Genomic DNA, 20390 nt, shown 5'->3' with positions numbered 1-20390 from the left:
ACAGTAGGTTATTATCCTGGCAGCAGAATTTTGAATAAACTGTAAGCGATGGATACGTTTTTGTGGGATGACTGATAGAATAGCATTACAGTAATCTATACGATTCGCCAAAATCTGTTGTATGTAAAAGATACGGTTTTAAACGTTATTATTTTTTCATCAGAAAACCCGGTTTCCACGTCTACCTGTATTAGTTTAAATGGCACTTTTACCACGCAATATGGCGGACGCTGACTTATCGTGTCGACTGGGCAACACAGTGAATGCGGCGTCTATCTATATATGTCTATGTTTTCCGTAGCCTGCTACAGGAAGGTACTCTCTTGACCATTGGCATTGGTTTCGCTCCTTGCTATTTTCGTTATACTGCGACGGTGGTTTCCTAAGCCTTTGTTATACTGAATTCCTTTCTCACCGTTTTCCGTTCCTATTCTTACACCGCCATATGCTACGGCGGGCTTCGGCTAGTTTCTTATAAATGAAACTTCTGGGAATTTTGTTTAAATTAAAGTTTATAAGCTAAATGGAATGATGTTCCTGGTCAGGTATTTGAAAATGAAATGTGGGTCTGAATTTTGCCAAAGCTGAATTCTGTCTGGAAATGCCTATTTAAAAAACAGATGTATTAAAATTACCGATGGTACTATAGTACCTCATTTAGGAACACTGCAATGGATAATGAAGTTTAAGGCCTTTGCACTTAGCAAAAGCTGGTGGTACTGTGCTTTCTGTCATACGAAACTTTAAAAACAGTGTCTGCTACAACTCAGAGCATCACTGCACTCTTAAAAAAAGAGCCCCTTTAAAACATCAGCTACATCATTAAATGTAAAAACAATAAAATCTGGAATATTCACAGTCTCAACAACAGGCTCTCATTCCATAAGGCAAAGACAGACACCTCAAAACAATTTTCTCACTGATACGGTGCTGGACTCACAAGGAAATTTAGACTGCTGTGTGATACAGGCCTGAAGGTGAGCCTTGTGGTGCTTACATTCCCATCACTTTCTGATCCTGCAGATTTGCCGTATAATGCTCTGAAGACTCTGAAGCAGCAGTCTATTGTGTTTTTTGTTATTTTTTTTTCACACCACCACCCTTCCTTTCATTTCCATTTTGCTTGGGCTCTCATTCTGCTTACTGGATTGTTCCTCTGTAAAGGTGATGTATGAGTAAACCAGACTTCCAGCAATGCTAAAAAGATGGAAAGAAAAAATTCAGTTAAATTTGACATAAGAAGTTATCTGTTATTTATAAATCAGGTTACTCACAAGTTTTGATTATTATATGTAAAGTGCCCACCATAATGTTTGGTAAAATGACACATTTTTTACTTGATTTCCCCATCTGCTCCACAGTTTAAAATCACAAATCAGGAAATTCAGACATTGTGATTAAAGTGTACATTGCAGGCTTTCATTTAGGGGCTTTGCATACATTTTAGTCACAACATGTAGAGATTACAGCTCATTTTATACACTTAATTTCAGGGCACCATAATGTTTGGGAGGGTGGCAGAGTGGGTAGCGCTGCCACCTCACAGTTAGGAGACCCGGGTTCGCTTCCCGGGTTCTCACTGCATGGAGTTTGTATGTTTTCCCTGTGTCTGCGTGGGTTTCCTCCCACAGTCCAAAGACATGCTGGTTAGGTGGACTGGCGATCCTAAATTGTCCCTAGTGTGTGATTGGTGTGTGAGTGTGTGTGTGGTTTGTTTGTTTCCTGCCTTGCACCCTGTGTTGGCTGGGATTGGCTGCAGCAGACCCCCCGTGACCCTATAGTTAGGATGTAGTGGGTTGGATAATGGATGGATGGATGGATAATGTTTGGGACAATTGGTGTCACAAGTGTTTGTGATTCCTCAGGTATGTTTCATTGCTTCATAAGATACCTCGGCTTGCTTCTACACTTTGGGGTCTGCAGTTGCCATTGTTCAAAATGAGGACAAGAGATGTGCCAATGAAAGTCAAAGAAGCCATTATGAGACTGAAAAGCAAGAATAAAACCATTACAGACATCGGGGGAAACCTTAGGATGACTTAAATCTATGGTCTGGAACTTTAAAAAGAACACAACGCACTGGTGAGCTCAGTAATCCCAAAGGGTCTGGTAAGCCAAGGAAGATCTCCACTGCCTATGACAGAAGAATCCTCTCTATGGTGAAGGAAAAGCCCCAAACACTTGTGCAACTGACTAGAAACAGACTTCAGGAGGCAGATTTGTGTATCAAAGACGACTATTTGAAGAAAACTTCATGAACAGAAATACAGAGGCCACACTTCAAGATGCAGACCACTTCTTATTCTTCTTTCGGCTGCTCCCGTTAGGGGTTACCACAGCAGATCATCTTCTTCCATATCTTTCTGTCCTCTCCTTCTTGCTCTGTCACCCCCATCACCTGCATGTCCTCTCTCACCACATCCATAAACCTTCTCTTAGGCCTTCCTCTTTTCCTCTTCCCTGGCAGTTCTATCCTTAGCACCCTTCTCCCAATATACCCAGCATCTCTCCTCTGCACATGTCCAAATCAACACAATCTCACCTCTCTGATTGTGTCTCCCAACCGTCCAACTTGAGCTGACCCTCTAATGTCCTCATTTCTAATCCTATCCATCCTCGTTACACCCAGTGCAGACCGCTAGTTAGCCACAAAACAGGATGGCCAGATTACAGTTTGTAAAAAATGACAAGACAGATGAGACAAAGATAAACTTGATCAGAGTGACAGCAAGAGGAAAGTGTGGAGACAAAAAGGAACTGCCCAAGATCCAAACCAGATCACCTCATTTGTTAAACATGGTGGTGCTGGGGGTGTTAGGTCTTGGGCATGCATGTCTGCCACCAGTACTGGCACACTTCTCTCCATTGATGATAAGAAATGCTGATGGTAATGCCATAAAGAGTTCTAAGGAGTATAGAAACATCTAATCTACTCAAGTACCACTAAATGACTTCAAACTTCTTGGATAGTGGCAAACAGGTGGAGTTATGGCTCTGAGGCTAGGGATCTGCACTGGCAATCGGAAGGTTGCCGGTTCAAATCCCGTAAATACCAAAAGAGACTCTGCTCTGTTGGGCCCTTGAGCAAAGCCCTTAACCTGCAATTGCCGAGTGCTTTGAGTAATGAGAAAAATGCTATATAAATGCCAAGAATTGTATATATATATATATATATATATATATATTATTATTATTATTATTAATAAACACACTGCTGAGAGGCAACACATGAGTTTATCTACACTAAAAAAAAAGGAACATTTTTAATGGCCAAGCCAGTTATTCTCTTTAAATTCAAATCAGTATACTGAGGAGAAAACTTAAGGGGTCAAACCCCCGAAACAAGCAGGAGCTGAAGATTGCTGCATTACAGGCTTGGCAGAGCAACAACAGAGAAGATCCTCAGCACCTGGTGGTGTCTTTGAATCGCAGACTTCATGCAGTCATTTCATGTATAGTTTATGAAACAAAGAACAAATACAGTGGCTTTAATTGCCTTGACGTTGCTGTGTCCCAAACATTATGGTGCCCTGAAATGGGGGAATCACGTAGAAAAAGTGTTGTCACTTCAACATAGTATGACTGAAATGTAAGCAGTCACCATTAAATGAAAGTCGGCAGTGTGCACTTTAATCATGTCTGAATTGTTTTATTTGTAATTTTAAACTATTAAGCATTGGTTATGGCTTGGTTAGGATGCCCCAAACAACATGGATGACACTGTTAATAAGATAAATTAATCATTTCAGTAATAAAACAAAAAGGCAATAAAGTAATAAATATAAGTATATGCAAATGCTTTAGGCACTTGTGAGAAAATACCATAAAGCTTTCAGAAATGTCACCGTAAGTAATTTTTATTAATCAATAATCTTTCTAGAATCTAAACAGAAAATGAACACTCAAATTAATATTTGGTGTGACCACACTTCACCTTAAAAAACAGCAGCGATAATTTTATGTTTCTGAAAGTCCTCACGTGGTTGGTTATTCCAAACCGCCATTTGCTTGTGCTTCTGCAAGAGAGCTTGGACAGCGTATCTGGAAATGCCTGTCTGCCAGGGAGGCTGCACAGTTTTGCAGTTATTTTTACAATTTTGCTCAGATTGTTGGCTCATTACTAATTTTAGGGTGAAAGCTGCCTGGGATGCCATCATAGTTCTGTGGTCTATATTCTAAGCCCTGCGATATACACCTACAAACAAAATACAGTGGAACCTCTCACGACTAGAATTCTTTCCAAAACTCTGGTCGTAACCCGATTTGGTCGAGAACCGAAGTAATTTCCCCAATAGGATTGTATGTACAGTAAATACAATTAATCTGTTCCAGACCGTATGAACTGTATGTAAATATATATATTTTAAGTTTTTAAGCACAAATATAGTTAATTGTACCATAAAATGCACAGCGTAATAGTAAACTAAATGTAAAAACATTGAATAACACTGAGAAAACCTTGAACAACAGAGAAAACTAACACTGCAAAAGTTCACACTAAAGCGCTATGAACCGCTCGCTAAAGACACTTTTTTTTTTAATGAGTTTTAAGCACAGGGGAAAAAAATGAACATTTGAAAAATCTGTAATTTAATGAACAACCAAGAAAAGTAACATTGCAACAATGCACGCTACAAACCGATCGCTGTAAACAGAAGTGAGAACAAAAACAAGCCTGGTACATTCTTTAACTGCCTTCTCTGCCTTATGCGTCCAGCCCTCTATCTCGCGCCTCTGTGTGTGTGTCTGTCTGTCTGTCTGTCTGGTGCGCACCTCTCTGTGTGTGTGTCGCTGCACAGGGAGAGACTAAACACGTGCGGAAATCATCGCACAAACTGAAAGGGAAACTGGCTTGTTCATATACCAAGTTTGTGGTCGTGAACAGATGCAAAAGTTTGGCAAACTTTTTGGTCGTAAACCGATTTGTATGTGTTCCGAGACATTCGTGAACCGAGGTTCCACTGTATAAGGACTCCTCAAGACAGAGAAATTCCACGAATTGCCAGTTCACAGTGAATTCTCAGACCTGGTGTCTGTGTAAGAGATAACTTGGCTAATCTCCTGTCGTTGTATTGGTCTTTAGCTACCCTGCCCCTCCAACCACTCTGGAAAGAAAAAAATAAGTGACATCTGCTGTTCGGCACTTTGAGGAAATTCGTGCACATATTTAGAGCCAGTCATGGATTTTTATGTACATCGACGATGTAGTTTGACATTTGGTTATGGCCTATGAAGAAACCTTATTCCGAAATGTTTCATAGCATATGAAATAAATTTAATTACTTCCTCAAACTGTTTGAACTTCTGTACCTTCAAGATACACTGGCAGTTGGCCATATGATCAGTCTGACTGGGTTTCTCATGGTGCTACACAAGATGGGTTGCATTTTGTAAAGCACAGATGCTGACTGCATGTATGCTTGTAGGAATAAAGTATTAAATATTTACATTATTTTTATATACATTTATTCCATTACAGATGTAAGTAAAAAATGTGGCTTTTCTGCTTGGTAAGGTAGTGTATAATCCTTTGGCAAACACAAAGAAACATCACATCTGACAGCTGAGACTACCAGTTAAAGTTAGTTATTTGGATATTTGCATAGCACATTCACTTAGGCAGGTGTCAGGTTTAAGATGTCTCCTAAATCTTTGGTATAAAACCAATGCTAGACAACCTGCAATATGAGTAACGTTGTTCTTAGGACACAAACGAGTATAGCCTAGAGCCGAGATAGCAGCTTTAATGGGTTGCAGTTTGTTGCAGTCTTCAAAAATTGGTATAAATGCTTATCTTTACCTTTTGTGACATGATAATTAGGAAATTGGAAATTAAATATCCATCTTCAGACTATATGGGCCTAGATCTCCATGTTTTAGTCCCAATATACAATAAATAATTGTGCTGAAGGCTGAGTTTTAACCAATAGCATAGCAATACATAAATGGCTTGCCTGTCAAGGTGTTCAAGAGGAATGTGCAAGGTAAGAGAGATAAAGAAGTCTGTGGAACACACACTTTCATACACAAACGTGAATAGACCTAGAGTGCTCAAAACTGTGAGGTCAAAGAAAGTCATTATTGGCATTTCCAAATATATCTTTAACCACTGGATGAAATGTTGAGTGGACAAAAGTTATTATGGGGGAATACAGGTAGTGCCCAGGTTACGGGCATCTGACCTACGACTTACGAATGGCGCCGCAGCTGCGACGCATGCACCTCAGTAACTGCCACTCCATCATCTTTGGTCTGGGGATGCTGCAAGCAGTGGCTGGATGGAGGCTGGAGGGGGGCGATTTCGCTGCCCACACAGTGTAGTGTCCCTCTGGCGGCTCCCAGCGGCAAGCGGTTTCACTGCCTGCCCACCACACATGGCTGCCCCGTTCGTTCTCTGTGGGCGGCTGGTGATGCTGCAAGCGGTGACCCTGTTGTGGCTGAACAGAGGCTATTGAGGGTGAACGGGGCAGCGGGGGGTAGCATTGTAGTGTGCATCGTATGGCTGCCTATTGATTGGGGGCGATTCACTACCCACCTTTGGCCGCACCGTGTTCGTTCTCGGTGGGCGGATGCTGCAGGCAGCATACTGTAGTGGAGGTGAATGTGTGGTGGGCTAATGATCAACCGCCTCTCACCGCCCCCATTCATTCTCAATAGCAAGCCTGCTTGTACTGTTACATACATAGCAGGAAGTTGTCTGATGTACTGACAAGAGACATGTTGACAACGGGTGCCTTCCTGCTGTGATAGCGTGGACAGTGCTGTGCAGAAGAGCTCATCTTAACCTTTTGTCTTCACCCTTCAACAATGTCTCTGAAACACAAATCTGATGCAAGTACTGGTAATACAGTAAAGAAAAGCAAAAACCACCACCATGGAAAATAAAGTAGAAATAATCAAAAGGTCAGAGAGGGATGAAACTCCATCATTCATTGGCAGAGCACTTGGTTACAGTCAGTCAACAATAGCATTTATTAAATTTATGTACCTGTTCCGACTTACATACAAATTCAACTTAAGTACAAACCTACAGTCCTTATCTCGTACATAACCCGGGGACTACCTGCATTGGGATTTAACATGTAGTTTAGAGGCAAGACTGATGTCACTTGTTGTGGCAGGGAGGCAGACAGGCCTAGATATGAAAGGCATAGATGAACGGATACTCCAGACAACTTTCAGTACTCTCACATAAAGGCCAGAAACACAAACACACAAAGCTGATTTTTTTGCATAAACTTGAAAAATCCCAGATAAGTAATGGGCAAAATATATTTACCTGATGTTCAAGCCAACAAAATTTGTCCATGTAAAAATGTAGTCTCCTCCGAATACCATGCCAATATAGGTTACCACTATATTCTACAAGATGAAGGAAAAAAAAAAAAAAGGAAATAGAGTAAACACGTTAAACTGCTTTAAAACAACTACAAAGAAGCCATTAACAGTTGTTCCCATTTTATGTAAAAGGCCATTGTACTACACACATTTTTACCCACCTGCCCACGCATGCATGCACACAACCAAAATGTGCCTTAGATGTATAAAATAAAAATAAACAATAAATCAATGTAAGAAAAACTGAATTAAAATAAAAAATTCTCAAAGCCTGGGGCCAGTTCCAGCTAAACAGTTTGAACATGCTGCCACACTAAGTGAAGATGGCAAAGCCAATCAGATTTCACAATCTGCAGTGCTTTCATCACGCAAGGTTGTACAAAAATTTTACAAAACACAAAAGCAGTTATTTGTTTATTTTTTTTTTAATAACCAAAAATGTAAAGAACTGTTGCAGCTCCTAGATGAGCCCTAGGGCGTTGAGTTCAGATGGATAGAAACTAAACCAAAGTCCGCAGACAATCAGGACAAAATAACAAGAAACAATGCAAACTTTCAAAGAGTTCAGTGTTTCACTGCAATGCATACAGTCAAGTACCGGTAATACTGTTCTTTGTACAGATTTTAGTGCAAGGGAGCATACCTTTATGCAACCAACAATGGTGGTGGTCAGTGCAGAATTGTACTGTGTACAAAGAACTGTGGAATACATCAAAATGAACCTGCAAAGACAAATAAGACACAGCAGTGAGGATAAGGTTCAGTATGGAATGACAGGTGCCTTTGGAGCACAAGACGATCTGTGGTTAATGTTTTGACCTTCAGTCTTCAGGGAACTTTTCAGTAAGTTTATAGCACGGGGTGGCCAATGTTGGTCCTGGAGAGCCGCAGTGGCTGCAGGTTTTCATTCCAACCCAATTGCTCAATTAGAAACCAATCCTTGTTGATCTCAGACCTTATTTAATTTTATGGTTTGTTGTTCTGCAATGCAATGTCTTATATATCTTAAGATATCATCCAAATGATTTGAAGCCTAAAAAAGATCATTTTCAGTCTGTCACATTTTCTACTAAGTGTTTTATTAAATCAAACAGTGTATGATGAACACACACAGATGTAAATGGAAACAAGCTAAATGGAGAACTGCTGGCTGCTTTGTCATTTACATCTTATTGTTAATAAGGAGCCACTAAAACAGTGAATGCAGCTGTTTAAGACTGAAAGAAGCCATTAAGGGTGAGGAACCTTAACAAGCGAGACCACTAAAATGAAGCATCAAAATGTCACTTCAGCAATAAGAACGCCATCAGCAATAACTGACTTCTCATAAAGTAACTGGGGTTGGAACAAAAACCTGCAGCCACTGCGGCTCTCCATGACCGACATTGCCCACCCCTGTTATATGAGAACTTTTTGACATTATACATTACACCTGATAATCAACTCTACCAATAGAGAGGTCACCGACGTATCAGCCTACCTACTGCCCATCAGGATTACACAGTAGGTCTTCATGTTTCCTATTATAGCTGTTTATATACAAGTGGTGGCTGTAAAAAGTGGTGACTGCTTTTTCTTGACAATTTTTTAAACTATATAGCTGCAGAGATGGCAAATATTCAAGCAGTACATTTGATGTGTGTTCACAGTTCAAGTAACTTCTTTTACAAGCACTGCGTAAAATACAAACCAAAATTAAATGTTAAATGTAACACCGTTTTTTGTTTATGTTACTGTATGTCAGTTACTTGTTTTATGTTGTACGACATTATTATGGTCACACAGCTATGTGCCCTTATACTGTACCTTGCTAGTCCCAAACAAACATAGCTGTAAAATAGATTCACTAAATAGAACTACAGCAAGGTGACAGCAACACTCCCATTTGCATCTTAGCTTATACAGCATAAATCAGAATCTTCTATTATGTATTGTTAAGTGTCAGAATAGATGGACTGGCATCTCAACAGGGATCAAGGTTAATTTCCTACCCAACCAGGATGTTGTAATTGAAGGATGTGAATGGATAGGCACCGAGGCTGGATGGGCATGCGGATACCTTCCCTGGTCAGGAGGCTATAATGGAAGGACAGAGGAAGGCTGCTTCCCAGGGCCATGCATATCCCATTGTCCCATCTTGCCTCTGGAGCCCTTGAACCCTACGCTGTCAGTAATGTTACCGATGAGCTAGGCAGTGAGGCACAACAAAGCATGGGGTTGATGTACAAAAGTGCCAAGTGCTTTTATTAAAAACAACAATCAAAACAATGTTCAAATAAATAGTGCAGTGAAAAAATGTCCTTAAATAAATAATCCATAAAAACAAGTGAAAAGTGGAGGTTAAAATCCATTAGAAAAAAAATCTTTAAAAACGACAAGGTTAAAATAACGCAGGAAGCAATCCTTTAAAAACACAAAGCCCCTGGCAGCTCCCCTGCTTCTCCCGTCTGGGCTTCTCAACAGGGGAGTCACCCTACCTGCTTCAGCTGATCAGATCGCCTCACCGACCCCTGGCTCCTCCGGACAGCGGCTTGGGTTCCACAGCGACCAGGGCGCCCACGCTGGGGAATACACACCCCAAGTCCCGACTCCCGCTGCCTTCCGTGGAGGGTCATCTGTCTTCCGGTCACTCCCACTCTTCAAAATAAACTCGGCGGGAGCGACCACTACGACTACTCCCCGGGTGTCGGCCCAACACCCAGGCTCCCTGCTCAGCTGCACGCAAGCCTGCACTTGCTCACTCTCTTGCACTGGCTTTCTCTCTCTCTCCACTGCTTCCTGCTTTCTTCCTGCAACCTCCGTTCTTTCTCGTTCCTTTCTTCTCTCTCTTCTTAGCTGACTTGCGCTTCTATTTAACAAGAGGGGGCGCGGCAATCAGCAGCTCCTGGGAACAATTACGGATGTGGACCGTTTCTCACCTGTGCATGTGAGAGACGCCCACATCACAAACTCCTCAGGAACTGCTTCGGCCACACGCCACCATGCCCCCTTGCTAAGCTGCCAGTACGGTGATTATTTATTTTAAAACTGGCCTTAGAACAGGAGCTGTGGAGCCTCGATACCACAGTCCCCTGTAACTCCCATTTGTAACCCCACAGGGCATACCATAGAGGGTGTGTGCCAGTGCTAGCTGCAAGGCTATTATCCCCTACCCTAAACCAGACACAACTCAGCCAAACACAATTTTAGGTAAAAGTAAAGGACATTTAACATACAATAATTCTCTTATAGGGTTAAATCATTCTAGCAAAATAACAACATGCACCATTGGGTCACCTTCGACCACTCTTCAATGAGTGTTGTGTACCTCCTCTGGGTTCTGACTCCTTGTGCCAGACCCGGGAGTACTTCCGGGGTCAAAGCGTTGGACATCAGAAGGAAGTCCCTCAAATTAGGGACAGTGTTCTCCTGCAGCTCCCCCTAGCAGCAGGGGTTACAAATTGGAGTTCCATCAATACAGGGGGGAATACATGGCGCCAGGAAGCAGCCTTCCTCTGTCCTTCCATTATGGCCTCCTAATCCATATCGAGATGCCAGTCCATCCACTCCAGCACTTATACTATTTAACTATATATTCCGTCAACAGCCAAACATTTTAAAATAACAAAGCAAACACTTGTATAAACTTAATATACTAAGAATAGCTTTTATAAAGACTAGTCACCCATTGAAATTTTTTCACATCCAACCATGATGCAGTAAACAAAGATTTCTTCCCACTCTTTAGCACAAAGTGGGAAAAATAAAACTTTTTATTTAATTTGGAAAATGATATCCAAACGGCCATACATGAGGGCCATTTCAATGACATTCAGCATGTCATTGTTGTCACCTTTTGAAGACTTAAGTCACTTGTCAAGATTAGCCTTCTTTGTGGCAAATGGCTGTGTGTTTTGCAGCAATGTCACTTTCTGTGCTGTACTGGTATAATATGGGAACACTCATGTCGGCCTCTCTTTAGTCAATAGCGCTTAGTGATTGTGGCTGTTTGTTACTTGCTGAATAGTAGACTGAAAGTGTGAAAGCAGAGATTTCCATTGAACAGTAAATGATGCATATGAGACTGTGTGTTAAGGTTCTTTCATGATGTGCTACATGGCACTGATATACAGCAGTCTGTTTGTTAACTAATCCATGATTAATGTTCTGTCACAGATGCTGTGGTTAATGCACTGCAACCACAAACATAACAAAAAACAGTAAGTGGCAGTGCGGCCTTATGAAAATTTAGCCAGCAATCCATTTTTTTAAACTTTCCTGCTTCAAAACAACGGTCAAAAAGTAAAGTAAAGCTTTATAATTTTGGTAAAAGTAAAATATAAAAATTAGCTGCCAAAGCAAACAATGTTAAAGTTAATATTGCCCAGCTGACCATGGTCTACTTCTGTCTAAAGGTCCGATCACATTACACTTCTTTTTCAACAATTTTCGGTCATAGATTGTATTTACATAATTTCTGTGAATCGCAATTTCTGTGACTTCCAGCCATGCAGTGTGACATACCCAGCGACTCATCCTGACAAAATTAAACAGGCGTCAGGCCACTTCTGTGTGCACAAGAGCTGCCAACCAATCAGCGCATCACCACGAAGTACAATAAATATAATACAGCAAAGAAAAATACGGGACGTGGTTGTTTTGGACCTGACATACAGAAGAGAAGTTCCTTTGTCAGAAATCTCATGTTTACATGAACAAAAGAGCAGAAAAAAAAATAAATAAAAAAGCACAACTCGTCATAACTCGAAAGCATTTGCACACAACTTGTTCTGTCAGGCTGCACATTATTGGCTGTCAGTAAAAAGGGCAAGCTTACAATATTTTGCAAATGTCAAACTCTGCCAAAAAAGTCATCATGGAGTAAGAAAGAAAAGACTCTGGTCTTTTGACATGTGCAGAAAGCTGCTGGAAACGTTCTACCATTCCCTAGTAGCGAGCATGGTGTTATACGTTGTGGTCTCCTAGGGAAGCAACCCTAAGCACAAAAGAAGCACAATGTCCACCACAGGGCCAACCCTGGACACACTAGAACAGGTCGCGGAAAGGAGGATGGTGGCAAAAGTGGATGCCATCAGGAAAAGTCCCCTCCAGGAGACGTTTAGCCACAGGCTCATTCCACCACAGTGTGCAGAGAAGCGCCTCTGGGGGTCTTTTCTGCCCACTGTTAATCAGGTAATTCAGTGCTTCTACCTGATGTACTCGTCATGTTAATTTTTATTTATTTGTTAACTTATTGATTGATGGATTGGCCGTATTATCTGTCCTGCGAGTCTGTATCCTTGTTTTTTTATGTTTTTGCTGCTGTATGCATCTGATTGTCCCCATGGGGCTAATGATGTTTATCTAAATTGTCATCCACTGCCATTCCTAGTCTTGTAATCTGAGATCCTCAGGTGCTGCTGCTGTGAAGTTTAATATTCCCCCCAACTGTAAGTTGTGTAAAGTGATGCTGGCTTAAATCAGTGGCAGCGGTACCTGCAAGATGCCATGACAAGTTAATCATTTAGCTTACTTAACAACTTAAACTGAACTGTTGCTTAATCTGAATTTAAAAAGCACACCTGCCTGCAATACAAGGTTAACCACAAAGGAACCTCCAGAGGCTGCAAACTAACAAGAGAATCAATACCAGTTGAGAAGACAAATGCACCAAAAAAGCAAAGAATGTGGACTGAGAATGCCAGCCATGCTTTAAACACTCAATTCACTGCTTTGATCTGGAGTGTTGACATCTTAAACACAATGGCAAAATTAAAAGAATCAGGAGGCAAAAGGCACATTAACACTATAATCCGGTTCAACAGGTATTACTAGTCAAATGTTGGCTCCAGACCAAAAAAAGTAACAAAGAAAACTGTACTGTTGGTAATAATCTGCTTTGTGCCTTAAAAAAAAAAAAAAAAAGTTGGCCTAACAACTTTGCAACTACAACGACTGCACATTTACTGCAACACTTGTCTGTAGAATGTGAGAGAACTATAAAACAGAGCATTAACTACAGCATCTGAGTAGTCATATCTGTCAGTTTACGTGATAACTTTTTCCCCAGGCTGTCAGACTCCTCAACACAATGCAGCACCCCATGACCTTCCACTCTGCTCTAAAATCATAGATCACAGCCTTTCACTTCAGTTTATGCACAGATTGCTTGATTTTAATGTCAAAAGATCAGTCACTGCACTGAACTGTGAAACTGTGCATAATGGGCTTCTCTGTAATTGTGGCAGTTAACTGTATTGGCATATTGCCTATTTAAACTGTATGCTGCATGGTTTTGTCTGTTTCTGCAAACGGCCTTGTCTCATTTGCAATACATGTACACCGTGAGCCGAGCTTTATGTCGCCTCTCTGTATAGTTGATGACAATAAAGTTTACTTGACTTTGACTTTAATTATTACTGGTTTGGGGAATCAACCAAACCAAAATATCACTGGAAAAGAATAGACCTCCAAGTTCCTAATGTATAAAACACAGCTGAGAATACCTTGAAATTTTAGAAAACACAAAAAACTTGTGCTAGACTTCCCTTTCTCTGGCAAATTAGCATAAGAATATGTAGCAGGGTATACTTTTAAGTAGCTGGCACATGTATACACAAACGCACCGGGATTGAAATAAAGCAAAATGCTATTCACTAAATCCAAAGATCCCATAGATTGTTACCTAAGCCTCTGTCATATGCTGAAGCAGAGTTCCAAATTCATCAAAGTGCACGACTACAATAAAGACTACAGGTGAATGTTTCATTATTCAGTAATTGAAGAATAAGGCTGAATGTTTGAATAATACATTTAAAAGGAAAATACTGGCTGCAGTGGTTCTCCATGGTTGTACTTAAAGAGTTCAGTGACTAAATTAATTGCAAATTAAAGGGTAATGGGAAGTTTTGGGATACATAGACTGATATGCTGGTCTATAGCCGAGTGCAAAAGTTTAGGAGTCTCTAAAAAGTGAAAAGAAGTTAAGCTATCCTCCTGTAGAGAAAAAATCTAAACATGGCATACATTGCATTAACTTATTTGGCTGATGCCTTTATCTAAAGCGACTTACAGCATTTATGATACAATTGGGGGCGGCACGGCAGCACAGTGGATATCGTTGCTGCCTCGCAGTTAGGAGACCTGTGGGTTCGCTTCCCGGGTCCTCCCTGCGTGGAGTTTGTATGTTCTCCCCGTGTCTGTGTGGGTTTCCTCCCACAGTCCAAAGACATGCAGGTTAGGTGCATTGGCGATTCTAATCTTGGTGTGTGTGCCCTGTGGTGGGCTGGTCTCCTGCCTGGGGTTTCTTTCCTGCCTTACACCCTGTTTTGGCTAGGATTTGCTCCAGAAGACCCCCCATGACCCTGTAGTTAGGATATATAGCGGGTTGGATAATGGATGGATGGATGATACAATTGGTTCCATTTCTTTTAGTTTTCCAGTGGGAACACAGGCAGGTCAAGTGACTTGCTCATTGTCACACAGTGACAGTGGTGGGATTTGAACCCACAACGTCAGGATTTTGAAGTCCAAAGTCTGAACCACTACACCACACTGCCTGCATATGTTAGTAAATACAAACAATGAAAGCAAGGGTGATCAGTGTTGGTCCTGGAGGGCCACAGAGGCTACAAGTTTTTGTTCCTATCCATTTGCTTAATTAGAAAACCAATCCTTGTTAATAACACATCTTATTTAATATGTTAAGTGATTTAACTGTGTCAGGTCATTCTTAAATCATAGATTTTTTTTCCCCCCCTTTTGTTAACACTTTAGCTTAGGTACTGCAATTTACTGCTCATTTACTCTTATGTAACAAGACCTTAACTAAAGCTTCTTGTAGACTTAATAATGCAGGCATCAGTAAATAGGTTATTCATCATTGTGCAGTGTGGCATTTGATATGCTGGTAAAATGACTTCTGAATATGAATGATTTACATATCTTATATGCAGGTATGCAATATCAAGAGAAACAGGTCTCACCTAAGCCAGTTCAGACCCTTCCAAAGTGAAGCTATTTTAGTAGGCCAGATGAATAACCATTTTACTGATGGTTTGTAAAGGTCATGCAGACCTGTAAATACCTGGGAGTGCAGCTGGATGATAAATTGGAACGGACTGCCAATACGGATGCTCTGTGTAAGGAAGGACAGAGCCGACTATACTTCCTTAGAAGGCTGGCGTCCTTCAACATCTGCAATAAGATGCTGCAGATGTTCTATCAGACGGTTGTGGCGAGTGCCCTCTTCTACGTGGTAGTGTGCTGGGGAGGCGGCATAAGGAAGAGGGACGCCTCATGCCTGGACAAACTGGTGAGGAAGGCAGGCTCTATTGTAGGCATGGAGCTGGACAGTTTTGACATCTGTGGCAGAGTGACGGGCACTGAGCAGGCTCCTGCCAATCATGGAGAATCCACTGCATCCACTGAACAGGATCATCTCCAGACAGACTGCTGTCACCATCCTGCTCCACTGACAGACTGAGGAGACCCCACACCATGCGACTCTTCAGTTCCACCCGAGGGGGTAAACATTAACATTATACAAAGGTATTGTCTGCTACACCTTCATTGTTATCGCTCTTTAATTTAATAGTTTTTTTTTATCAGTATGCTGCTGCTGGAGTATGTGAATTTCCACTTGGGATTAATAAAGTATCTATCTGTGAACTTCCAAAGAAGCCTTCATTGAGGTCTTGTTACATAACAGTAATAAATGCATTTTGCAGTACCTAAACTAAATTGTTTCCTTCCTTTTTAATGATAATATATATACAATAATATGATCCAAATCCAAATGAATTGAAACCTAAAGTGGGTGAATAATTTTCAGATCCTCACTTTCTCTTTACTTTCCTTCTGAGTTAATTTATTAAACCAAATACTGCACAATGATTTCACATATGAGTAAACGAAATCAAGCTACATTACTTTGTCATTTCAATCTCACTGATAATAAGGAGCAATTAAAAACAGTGAATGGACCTGTTTAAGACTAAAATAAGCAATTAGGGGTTCAAAAACTTGACAAGCAGACACAACCAAAATGAAACAGAAAGTGCTTCATTAGCAGTAAATGAGTTCTCGTGAGTCATTTGGGTTGGAATAAACACCTGCAGACACCGCGGCCCCCCTAGAAACGACTTTGCTCACCCCCGAATTAAAAGGTGCAGTTTTCATTATTCAGTTATTTCATGATTCCAACCTAGTTTATTCTTCTGTGCTTTCTCTCAGAAAGTGTCATAACTTACCCCATTATGCAGGACAGACCAAACTGGAAGGCAAACATCATATCCGACCAGTGCTCATATTCCATGGTCTAGAAGGAAAAATATTGATATCGTCAATAATTTTGTGTGAAACAGAGGGGAATGTCTCGATAACTTTTTTGGATGCAGGACTACTTCACATTTCAGTACTCAACCACTAGCTTGTCACATCTGTGATAAAGAAACACTTGTTCAGATTAATGAAAATGTATCCGTTTTCAAAACTATTTTGCAAAAAAGGCCACTAGACAAGTATTTACCAGTTTAACATTCAGATCCCACTGAAATGAAGCATTTTAATGGCTAGGTGAGTTGTACAGTGCTACCTTTGTTTTTTCATCCATATGAGGTTTTGACAGTGATGTCAGAAAAGGACAGAAAAAATACGGCCAACAGCAAGCACTTGTGAAAGTAATCCCAGTACTCAACCTTCCTTGGAAAAAGGAAAAATTGTCTTGCTCCCAAACTTGATTACAAGCACCTCTGTGTGTCTACAGATTTCAACCGTAGGGCCTCAGCCAAATTATGTAATGGGTTTCAGCTTTTGTAGAATAATGGTTGCCTTGTATTTTAACATGACCTAGCATTTCTACACAGAGGCATCTATAACAGGTCTTTTTGCAAGGCGCTTGGGAGAGCATGAGAGAGGGAAAAATACTCAATGCCTCAATCAAGAATTACATTTTATGTACAGATTATATGTGCAAGTCATAAGCCTTATCATACTGTACAAACTGGTGACCCTCAGACACTTGTCTTTCAATTAAGTTGTGATTTCCAATCAGAGTTTCTTCCAGTTTCCAATTGTCTTTGATTGTGTAGGACACCACTGGATTCACCGACACTGATTTGTTTTTTTTTTTGTTTTTTTTTTGGAATTTCTCTAAATGAAAGGTCTACATTTTTAAGGGTGATAATGCTTTGTCTCAATTTATTTGTTAATTGTAGTTTTCTTACCATTATCACAAGAATTTACAACTTTCTAAGGTGTAGAGGGTGTAGTAAACCATGTGTTCAAACTCCACTTTAAGACAAATGGAGGGTTTTTAAGTAATCAACAGAAGTTGGGACACCCGTGCAAACTGTTTGCTTCAACTTGCAAGGCTTAATTGATTTTAATTCCTGCAGAACACCTGTAGGTTGTAAATTATTAGTTGTACCCAGATAAAGGCCTAAATTTGAAGAAAAAGTGGGAAAACTGAGGTGTTCTAAACAATGTTTTTGATTCTCATCGTTATGCTAGACCAGTAACGGCATACTGCACGATTAACGTGCAGTAAATACACTTGACTTGAGCATTCCTAGTTTTCATACCGTTTCTCTGTCTGTGTTTAGCATTCGTTTACTCAGAGGTTGATATGCTTGCTGTTTCCTGAGCAGCTCTTCTTTTCTTCACCCTAGCGGCCCACTGCTTCTTCTTTTCATCTTTTCGCGTTAAAACGGATTAAGTTAGTTTTTGAGTTGCAATTACTTAGTAGGTTTTCTTTAATTTTTCACTTAAGCTGGCACTTAAGTATTCAATCTGCCTCAAGAATGATTAAAGATATGAAGAGGTAGGGGAAGTGACGGTGAAGGTGGTAGGGAATGAGAACGGTGCCGATACGCATGCGCCACACGGCTGCCCTGCTGCGTGCTGCCGAGAGTTGATTCTACAATAATAAAATAAAATAAAAATAAAAAGTGTAATAAAAATCATCACCCAAAAGCGGATAGTCGACGTCACGTAGTATATGTGTACCAAATTTCAAGTCAACAGGTGAAACGGTTTGTGAGCTACAGGCGGTTTAAAATCCTGGACAGTAAGCGTATTATATAAGAAGATTGCTTGCTTATTCTTTTTATTATACATTGTTTGCCTTTTGTTTTCATGTTATATAAATCTGTGTGAAAGCAGATCTTGGACTCTGTCAGGAGAAACATTCAGGTCTGTTTTGCAGAGATTTCTAGAAAAGGGGTGGTGTACTTCTAGTTAGTTAGGCACAGACTGGTTTATTGTACCAAAATATTATCTTTAAGTGTTGCCAACACAGCATTTTTAAACCCCACAACCACTGGACCACCACAGCTCTTGACCTGCTGAGCCCGGAGATGTCTGAATTGGTGCTCTGTGAAACCTTCTACACCCCGACAGTATCTCATGAACACAACCACCAAGAGCACGGTGGGCAACTCACCTAATGGGTCACTTGACAAAGCCTGGCAGTGGTTTTATTAACTGTTAACTTTCTTTAATACAAGCCAAGCAAAAACTTACTGTTTGAATTGCAATGCTGCTGTTGTGATTATTCTTGTGGTTTCAGATGGCACTGTAAGTATAACAACCCTTCTGTACAGCAATTCCCAGCACTGAACCTTGTCCCCCTTAATGAGCTGGGGCTCCCTGCTGGACATTACACACAGCTGTAATTTCCCTCCACACAGTGAAGCCTTGCAAGCATGTCAAGATTGATAGCTCTTCTGACATTTTGGGGAAATTAATAGACTCTGCCTTATTGATTTTCAATTTGCTCAAATTTGAAAGTACTTCTTCCTCCAACTGTGTCTGTTGCATGCTATATTTTTCTTCTCGGTTTTTGAGCACCAATTGTTTTTGTGATTCTGTCTGTTTTTATTTAAACTCATTTTGCTTTTTCTCTGTTTGGCCAAGAGATTTTTTTTTTTCTGTGTGTGTATGCTATTTAATTTGAGACAGGCCAAATGAGAAAAGTGAAGTCATTTAAGTAAACAAAGACATTATATGCTAAAGAACTACTTTTTCCCAGGGTAGTGTAAACACCTTTGAAGGTGTAAGATAAATGACACAATTCTGTGCCTTCTGAGCATTTTTATTTTTTCAAGTTTTCTGCGTGTTCTGACTCAATTTATGTATTCGGGTGTGTTTTATAATGGTTGTGAAAAGACAGATTCCTATCCAATAGATCACTGCTTAACACACTTTTGTGTACAGGTGAAACATATTACTAGTTATATTTAGTTCTTACTGCTGCATTATGTCTATGCATTGTTTTAGCATGTTAGCTGTGATATTTGGTATGTTTAGGGCCACACTGATGCAAGCTGTGCAGAATTGTAGTAACTACAGGGGGATAAAATCGATGAGCCAAAGCATGCAGTCATGGGAAAGAGTAGTGGAAGCTCAGTTAAGAAGGGAGGTGATGATTAGTGAGCAGCAGGATGGTTTCATGCCAAGAAAGAGCACCACAGATGCAATGTTTGCTCTGAGGGTGTTGATGGAGAAGTAGAGAGAACCGCAGCAGCAGAGCAGACATACCTTGTGCAGGTCCCCAGAGACATACGCAAAGGCCAGTGTTGGAAGAAGCATAAAAAGGGCGTTGTAATACAGCAGACCATACTTTCCCAGCTCCTGTACATTTAAAAAAAAAAAAAAGAGTATAAATAAGTGTAAGAGAAAGCCAAACATGTTTAATCTTTTTGTGTGGTTAAGGTTTAATCACAAGAAGCTATAGTTAAGCATATTTTTTACGATGCAGGCCAGGTTTGTCACTTGCTATTCTTTCACTAATCCCTACTGTAACATCTTTGTTTCACTTCTCAACCTGATATGAGCCACCAATGATGCCAATTCACATTCTATTAGTGATAACAGCAGACCCAGCAGTCCCATTATTTTTAAAGAATGTAATGAATATGCCAACAATCTACCTACTGCACAATTAGCATCCTAAAATACAAATAAAAAATGTACATAATACTCCCAATATGTCCCACGCAGAATTGCATTAAGTATACAAAAAAAAAAGTAATATGAATGGTACACGTGCTTGCAGCAATTCATAAAACTTA

General features: G+C 40.4%; 1 protein-coding gene across 1 annotated transcript in view; it reads right to left on the bottom strand.

The window, feature by feature from the left end:
* Positions 1–438: 438 nt before the first annotated feature.
* slc35d1a (solute carrier family 35 member D1a) overlaps positions 439–20390 on the bottom strand; it is a 71341-nt gene continuing 51389 nt past the window's right edge. Inside the window, exons 8-12 of the mRNA XM_039735654.1 lie at positions 19858–19950; positions 16569–16636; positions 7982–8060; positions 7280–7362; positions 439–1197 (exon numbers count right to left, since the gene is read on the bottom strand). Coding sequence (XP_039591588.1) covers positions 1089–1197; positions 7280–7362; positions 7982–8060; positions 16569–16636; positions 19858–19950 — 432 coding nt within the window. The 3' untranslated portion in view covers positions 439–1088. The remainder of the gene's footprint in view (positions 1198–7279; positions 7363–7981; positions 8061–16568; positions 16637–19857; positions 19951–20390) is intronic.

The sequence above is a fragment of the Polypterus senegalus genome, chromosome 14 (genome assembly GCF_016835505.1).
Source record: "Polypterus senegalus isolate Bchr_013 chromosome 14, ASM1683550v1, whole genome shotgun sequence".
In the NCBI taxonomy this organism is placed as follows: Eukaryota; Metazoa; Chordata; class Cladistia; order Polypteriformes; family Polypteridae; genus Polypterus; species Polypterus senegalus.
Note: the sequence above shows the minus strand (reverse complement) of the source record. Positions and strands in the feature narration are given on the sequence as shown.